The sequence below is a fragment of the Cololabis saira genome, chromosome 5 (assembly GCF_033807715.1).
Source record: "Cololabis saira isolate AMF1-May2022 chromosome 5, fColSai1.1, whole genome shotgun sequence".
In the NCBI taxonomy this organism is placed as follows: domain Eukaryota; kingdom Metazoa; phylum Chordata; class Actinopteri; order Beloniformes; family Belonidae; genus Cololabis; species Cololabis saira.
Window position 1 is genome coordinate 27,269,653 of NC_084591.1, and position 8,527 is coordinate 27,278,179.

General features: G+C 39.6%; 1 protein-coding gene across 1 annotated transcript; it reads left to right on the top strand.

Moving 5' to 3' along the window:
• Positions 1-527: 527 nt before the first annotated feature.
• Positions 528-5,449, top strand: zgc:153031. Its single transcript, XM_061721421.1, has 6 exons — positions 528-681; positions 966-1,015; positions 1,349-1,454; positions 1,555-1,681; positions 4,635-4,750; positions 5,085-5,449. Exons 1-6 carry the CDS (start codon positions 575-577, stop codon positions 5,173-5,175), a joined length of 597 nt encoding a protein of 198 aa, XP_061577405.1. The 5' UTR covers positions 528-574; the 3' UTR covers positions 5,176-5,449.
• Positions 5,450-8,527: the final 3,078 nt, after the last annotated feature.

Consider the following 8,527-nt stretch of genomic DNA (forward strand, 5'->3'; position numbering starts at 1 on the left):
GACTTACAACAGTACTAATAATAATGATGATAAAATATTCCTATATATATTCTCAAGTGGCATATAAACTGTGCAGTTTGTGTATTGACTGGATTGTCCTTTTTAGAGGTTTTATTTTCAGGGATGAAGTGTTAACTTTTGAACAATAAATCAGGATTTCACCTCTACTGGCAGTCTACCCTTTAATTGCTATTGATTACTATTACTATATTACTATATTACTATATTACTATACTACTATAGCCTTTCCATTGACTTATTTCTTAATGATAAAACCCATCAGTAGTGAAACACTCCCACCGTTGTCTCTCTGTTGACAGTTTACAGTGAGTAATATCCTGTGTAATTAGCGATTACACATCTTTGTGAGGGAATCACGTTGTTACGAGGTCACAGGGTGTTGTGGCTGCTGCTCAGAAATGCAGAGAAACAGAGCTGGATCCAATCACAGCAGGTGGGAGGCCACAGCTGAGGACCAATGCTATAAATGTTTTCCTGGCACATAAGCAAATCCTCCTGCACAGTTCCTGATACAGCTCTGTTTTCTGCTGCGTCTTACTGACCTTCTGTGAGGATGGAGAACAGCCGGGACCAAGTTCAGAACAAACCTATTCGCCTCATGGTAGCAGCTTGTAACGAGATGGGAATAGCAAAAGATGGAAAATTGCCTTGGAATTTACCGTAAGACTGAAACCTTTTAATTTCACACTTTTTTCTCCAAGTAGAAACAATGATGAACAGCTTTTTCTGTTAGTGGACGGTTTTACACCTGTGCGCCATTGTAAAAGCTGTGTCAAATTGATATTTTTTAAGTTCAAGAAAAGAAGCTGACTGCTGTAGCTAAATTTATTTAAATATCTGAAAGACTAAGGCTTTTTTCTCCAAGTACAAACAAGTAGAAACAATGATGAGCAGCAGGTGGCTGTTTTCTGTTTAACTTTATGTTGTAAATGTGGTCTCAACAGGTCTGAATTCAAATACTTTCTGGACACCATCACAAGAGTGTCAAGACCAGGTATGTCACAGCTTTCATCACAGTTAAAAGTGTTGTAGGCATCTGGGTCATTTTTAACAATAGGATTCCACCGGTACAGAAGATACCACACCAATCACAGCAAAGCGAGCCTGGGCTTTACACAGTGCCACATACTGTATTCTGATTGGTTGTATGGCCATTGAAAAGTTTGAGAGTTGAATCAAGAGGAATCAGACTTATTCTTTATGTTGAAAAGGAAAATAATTAGTATGGATGGCTTGACCAATCATACCTAGTCCTTGTCCCATCATCAGTGCCCAATACAAGTGTCCAATACCTTCATGTCTAAATATTGTATATGTACTGTTGTAGGAAACATGAATGTGTTGATCTGGGGAAGACGGTGCTGGATCTCCCACCCACAAGATACTTTCCCACTGGCCAATTCGTTGCATGTGGTGCTGAGCAAAACACTGAGGTGAGCATCGTCACAAACATCTGCATCAGCAAGAATCATCCGAAAACTGGTTCCTGATTTTCTTTGCCATCGTTTTTTTTTACGCTTCTTCTCTTTACAGCACAGTGCCGGATCACGCTCACTTTTTGTGCCGAGACTTTGATAGTGCTGTCCGCCTGGCGTCAGAGCCCCCCCTCGCTGGCATAATAGAGACCATCTGGATTATTGGTGGGACGCAGGTCTTTGAGGTAAACCAGCCTGACAAGAAACCCAGAAACCGTTTTGGTGATCCTGAAATGGATTATTTTGAAAGTATCTAATGATGGCAGCAGGAAATATCCAAGACGTGAATTTTAACTGAGAACATCCAGCCGTTTGGGAAGCACTTGTGAGAGAGTCCAAACATGAGTGGGTTTTCGTGGAGCTTTACCTCTATGAGTAAAGTTTGCATTAATGAAACTTTTCTGTTTGTTTTTCCCCTTTAGGGGTGGTAAATCAAGATGGTTCAGATTTTACATTTTCTGTTCTTACACTTGAGGAAAAATACTTTTTCAAATGGAAAAATCTCAACTTGTTTGTGATTTGGGGTAACATTCAGACGAGGTTTCATTTCGTTCACATGGTTACCCTGAGGCATGTGTTTCCTCTTAACTTCCCAGCTTTGATACGCCTGGGAGGGTTAGACATGAACCGCTGAATGACTGGTGTATTTATTCATTGTTCTCACATGATTCTGAACTTCACCAAAAACTCCACCTCTCATGAGGTGGAATAATGAAACACATTGTGTTGTTTGTTTTTTTTTGGAGAGCTGAGTCCTGAGGAGATGAAACTGCAGCCAATCTAAACACAGAACAGACCCATATAACCAGTTAAACCAGGGGTTCTTAACCTTTCTGACCTTGGGGCCCAATTTTTTCAGTACAGAGTGGCCCGGGGCCCATTAAATATTAACACTGTATAGCAGGGGTATTCAACTTTAAGAGGTCCATTTAGAGAAAATTTACTCAAGCGAAGGACCAGAACATCATAATATATATATATATATATATATATATATATATATATATATATATATATTCAAGTAACCTCATAGTTGTATCAACATCTGCATCTGACTGTTATATTAAAAAAGTACATATTTGCCAATTAACATGTTTAACTTCAATTACACATATTTTTTCTCTTAAAAATAAAATAGATTTTATTTTATTTTTCAAATGCTATCTTATTTTATTTCTTTACCAGCAGTTTGAATTTCCCCTTTTCTTTGTTAATTGTCTCAACACATTTTTATACTAAATGAATATAAACACATCTTAACAATTGAACAGTTTTGCAGTTTTTCTTTCTTCCCCTCTTATAATCTTATGCCCCCACTTTCTGTTGTTCAGTGAGAGAACTGAGCTCTAATTTCTTCTGTCAGGACTTTAAATCTGGGCTGGATGGTGTCAGGTTATCATATGCATGTAAAGGTGCTCATTGATGAGCCTGGAACGATATTTAGTTTTAATTATGTTCATTGTGGAGAAAGCTGCTTCACAGCTGTATCTGGACTCAAACATGTTTTAAGATGGTCAGCTTATTTTCTGTGACTTCAGTTCAGACTTGAGTGGATATGTTTGATGAAAAACTTTGTGTTTTGTTTCAGTGGCGTTTCACTTTCGCACTTTGAACGCCACGGTCTCTGAACGTATGAGACACGGGTTTTGTCCCAGTGTGAAGACTGAACCAGGATGAATCTGTCCATTCCGGGTTGAACTTTCCTTTCCACCTATTACGCTTCTCATCTCTGTAAGAGTCAAGCTAATTACTTACTAAGTAACTTACTAAGTTTTATTTACATTAATAAGTTGTCAGGACTGCGCGTGTCGGATTTCATCCGAGCCTGATCAGCTGAGACGGGCAGAGCCAGCACCGCAGCTCTCTGGCTGCTGCAGCAGAGTTACTTTCCGATGCTTTTGCGAGCCCAAACAACAGTCCAGCCCACGCATCTACATGTACAATCCTTCAGCAGTAACGACGGAGCCGTGGCCCGAGCAGCACCGACCTCCCCGGCCGCGGGGACGCGTCGGGATAAATGATCACGCCGCGCTCGCTCGCTCGCTCGCTCTGGGCGCAGACCCAAGTAATCGATCCCTGATCCTGGCGGATCTAAACGTACTCTGTGCAAAATGAAGGATTTTCTCTGTAAATACACACACTTTCTCTTACTATTACACGTACAGCTAGCTGAGGGTCTTCTTCTCCTCATTTGGTCGGGAGTTGCTATGCAGTCCCGCGGCCCTCGCGGCCCACACGTACAAAACTGAATTTATTTTCGCGGCCCACTAGATGGCGCTCTATGGTTAAGAATCACTGAGTTAAACCATTCAAATGTTCTCGCACCAGCTAAATGAGGGAACATGCAACGCTTTATCTGTGATTATAGGTGGTGTAAATATTGTGTTGATTATTGTTAAGATTAGTAAACACTGTTCAAAACCATAAATGAGGCAAAAATGTAGTAAAGATTATAAAATGTATCGGGGGGGCAGGGTGGCGCAGCTGGTAGTGCAGCCGTCTCACAGCAAGAAGGTCCTGGGTCCCCGGCGCTGTGGGCGCTGAAGTGCGTGTTAGTTTCCCCATGACTTCAGCGCCCACACCCTGGGTGGGGTTGGCGAAAGGGCCTTTCTGTGTGGAGTTTGCATGTTCTCCCCGTGTTCCCTTGGATAGCTAATATGAGCTACCCTCACAAAAACATGCACACAGTCCTGGCTATACATGCCCCCTCTGGCAACCGGGGCGCCAGATGGGGTGGGGAGGATCCGGCCGGAATAACGTGATCCTTCCACGCGCTACGTCCGGCCAGAGAAGCCCCACCCTGTCTGGTGAAAAGATGCGGCCTGCTCACTCCTCAGGTTAAGGAGGAGACCTGAGATCAGTGCAGGGCCCTCCCGGGGCTGGTAGAGGATGGCAATGCACAGGACTGTTAGGTAGGAGCACTGGGTGATTAAATGGGGGAAAAAACCGGGATAAAAATATTTTAAAAAAATAATAAAATGTATCAGGATTATAAAGGTTCCAGTAACACAGGATGTTGGGGAAATTTATAACTCAATAAATATTACTTTAGACAACTAACACATGTTAAATTTACATTTAGGGTCAGTGTGTAATGTGACTCTGTTCTCTGAGATTTTCCTTCATCTTTCCAACCAGGACTCGTTGAAACACCCGTGGTGTGACCTTATTTACCTGACAGACGTCATGGCCGACTTTGACTGTGACGTTTTCTTCCCTCAGTTTGACAGAGAACTATTCAAAGTTCAGGAAAGGTGAGTTGATGCCACATTCCCAAATAAACCTCTACGGTTCAGTGTTTCCTGATCTGATTTGGAGGCTCGTGTACCACATTTGAACTCGCTGGTGTTTGAACTGTTATGAAAGAGTTACTCTCACACAAACCCCATGACACAGTGGTTTATGCTTTGTGTTGTCAGCTCAAAAGATTTTGCTGACTTTAACTAAAGCTTTCTAGAGCCTTGCTAACTTCGCTTTTACAGGAATTAAGTTGGAAATCAGTAAAATGTGTTTACATTTTAAATGTTAATCCTCTTTCTGTACTAATTAACTCATAAAGCCCTTTCTTTTTCTTTTTCCCAAAATAAGTTTTCCTGATGTTCCGACTGAAATTCAAGAGGAGAATGGGATCAAGTTCAAATGTCAAGTATTCAAGAAAGTGACTGCTGAGGACCCATAATTAAAAAAAAAAAGTATTCAAAAGTATTTGATGCATACACTCCTGGCTGCACTGTAGACAACGTTCAAAAACACATCTGTACTGTTATCGTTTTCCATAATCAAGGAAACGCTAAGTCTTGTTAGGACTCTTACAATCTCTCAACCATCCCTTTGCAAGTTCACATTTTTAAAAAAAAGAAACGTTTTTAAATGTATTTTCATTTTATTAATCAAACATATGAATCTGTATGGAGCCAAATCAGGGCCAAAAGTTTTGCTAATTTGAAAATAAAATTTGAACCTGAAATTTTTTTTTTACAGTTTCAGTTTTATTTTTTTCAGTATCAGATCTTTTTTTCAGTTTCAAATCTTTTTATTTCAGTTTCAAATCTTTTTTTCAGTTACAAATCTTTTTTTTTCAGTTTCACGTCTTTTTTTTTCAGTTTCACATCTTTTTTTTTCAGTTTCACTTCTTTTTTTTTCAGTTACAAATTTTTTTTTCAGGTTCAGACTTTTGGCCCGGATCTGGCGTGGGGGGCGTGGCATCAACTGAGAGGGGCGTGGCATCATGAGTGACAGCAGAACAGAGAAGGCGGGGGACGTTCTTCAGTCACGTTGCCTTCAGGAAACGTAGGTTGCAGAAGTTATCAGTAGAAGTATGATTCAACACTACCATATTCACGTGATTGGCAGTGGAAAAAACTGATATTAGTGACACATTTCTGTTTGAAAGGCTGTTTTAGACCGTACTTGGCACCAATCGCAGTATAAAAGCAATAAACTATGCCAGACTGTACAGTTCAACAGCCACACTTTAAAGTTTGACATTTCCCACTTCCACATACTACCAAGTACGGTCTAAAACAGCTTTTTAAACAGAAATGTGTCACTAATATCAGTTTTTTCCACTGCCAATCACGTGAATATGGTAGTGTTGAATCATACTTCTACTGATAACTTCTGCAACCTACGTTTCCTGAAGGCAACGTGACTGAAGAACGTCCCCCGCCTTCTCTGTTCTGCTGTCACTCATGATGCCACGCCCCTCTCAGTTGATGCCACGCCCCCCACGCCAGATCCGGGCCAAAAGTCTGAACCTGAAAAAAAAATTTGTAACTGAAAAAAAAAGATGTGAAACTGAAAAAAAAAAGATGTGAAACTGAAAAAAAAAGATTTGTAACTGAAAAAAAGATTTGAAACTGAAATAAAAAGATTTGAAACTGAAAAAAAGATCTGATACTGAAAAAAATAAAACTGAAACTGTAAAAAAAAAATTTCAGGTTCAAATTTTATTTTCAAATTAGCAAAACTTTTGGCCCTGATTTGGCTCCATAAATCTGTTGCTATGACATAAATTGTCCTAATTACATTTCTCAAAACCAGGTCAGACATTTGGAAGTGTAAAGCCACATCTTCACTGTTGAGCTGCTTCCCCATTTTCCATTAGATGTTTTGGTCAAAGAAATCATCCATTCAGGCACAGTTTTCCTCTGAATGTCAGCTATGTACTTTTTGAACCCCAAAGTCTGAAAGTTTTATTATAAATAACAGTCTGTGTTGTTCAACCAAATATCTGTATGTGTGAATGTATGTGTTTTTACTAGTTTCTGTTCTTTGTTTAGACATCATGCCAGGTTCTGTTAAAAGCCTCACTTATAAGTTGCTGGAAAAAGTGTGTGCTAAAATGAATACATGTAAACTCCAAAACTGTATTCAAGATATATATCTTGTTGCCTTCAGCTATCATCTCTCAGTGTTTTCATCTTGTTCAGCCATTTATCTTGAAGCTGCACAGAAAATCTGTTTGTCAGTTCGATTATTTCAAAGACAGCCGGCACTCTGCTCCTCTCTAAACCAACACAAGCCCACACTGTGGAAAGTCATGCTTTCATAATGGTGTAATAGTCTAATCTACTGTAAATAGCTGCAGAAAAATGTTACAGCTTGTTATTTGTTGAGCTTAAATTATTTATCAATTACTATTTTTACTTTATTGTTTTTTTTAAGGACAAAGATAGTGTTGTAATAATTGAAATTATATAATAATTATAACTATATAATCACATGTCAATATTCCAACATTTTATCAGTTTGAATGAAGTCATTTTTAATGATCTGGTGTTTTTTTTTTATCCCTTTAACCACTAGAAGGTGGCATTGTAGAGAAAATCCTTTTTGGGATCTCCACAATAATCCTACATTTTCCATAATTCCAAATCGTCTAAGTTTTTCCTTCATCCGTGGACTTGAAGAAAACACAGGAGTCAAAGTTTCGGCTGGCATTCGTCCAAAAAATACTGTGGAGGTCCTTTATTGCAAAAAAAAAGTACAAGACGTCCACAGGAGAGCATCGCATGTTCCGCGGTCCAAGGAAAACTCTGAAAACCTATCTCCGGACCACGGCTTTTATAGGTAGATAAGAGACATATGACAATAAATGCATTATTCTCTCTTTTACGATTCTACACATCTGTTCAGCAACTTCTTTGAAGTTCTTTCTTTGCATCCTTATCATCACTAGAAAACTGCCGCTTAGGAAAATGAGGCTTCTTTGCTCATTTACTATAATCATTCATTATTTTGCCTCTACCTGCTTTGCCACAGTTGCTCAAGGCCATGGGCTTGCAAGTGCAGCGGACTTCCCCCTCCCTTACCCGTGTGTGTGTGTCCGGCCAGTGTTTTTTTTCCACTCTCTCTGTCTCTCTCTCCACTCTCAATATTAGTCTTAGTTAAATGTTTTACTTAGGTGTTAGATGATTATAAAATATTCACATAATTATATAAAAATATCCTCAACAGCATCAGTGAGAAATGACAGAAGGTCTGCTTTATTTTTGGTACTGGATTATCATAATTACGGATTTTGTCAGTTTCAAAACAAATTAGCTGTTTCATGAAAAAATGTCATGAGAATAAACTGTGTTTTTGAGGGTCAGTTTACGTAGATTAAGTAATTTCCCATCCATCCATCCATCCATCCATCCATCCATCCATCCATCCATCCATCCATCCATCCATCCATCCATCCATCCATCCATCCATCCATCTGTCTGTCCATCATCCATCCATCCATCCGTCCATCCATCCATCCATCCATCCATCCATCCATCCATCCATCCATCCATCCATCCATCCGTCCATCCGTCCATCCGTCCATCCGTCCATCCGTCCACCGGCTTTCTTATTAGGGAAAACAGAGACGATGTGCTCAACACGACTGCATGCTGAGGCGGGACCTTCACAGTCATGTCCGTACACAAATAGACCTACTTGGAAACCTCAATGAACTGAGGCAGTTCTATGAATATAAGTGGGGCACAATTCTTGGTAATAATATAAGAAAAACTGATAACTTCATACAGAACACAACT

What these genes read in the sequence shown, in the direction of transcription:
- zgc:153031 (XM_061721421.1), top strand. Translation starts at nt 575, where the DNA reads ATGGAGAACAGCCGGGACCAAGTTCAGAACAAACCTATTCGCCTCATG. An exon ending in GTGCTGAGCAAAACACTGAG is followed by an intron (nt 1,455 to 1,554) that starts GTGAGCATCGTC and finishes TTCTCTTTACAG; the next exon opens with CACAGTGCCGGATCACGCTC. An exon ending in CTATTCAAAGTTCAGGAAAG is followed by an intron (nt 4,751 to 5,084) that starts GTGAGTTGATGC and finishes TCCCAAAATAAG; the next exon opens with TTTTCCTGATGTTCCGACTG.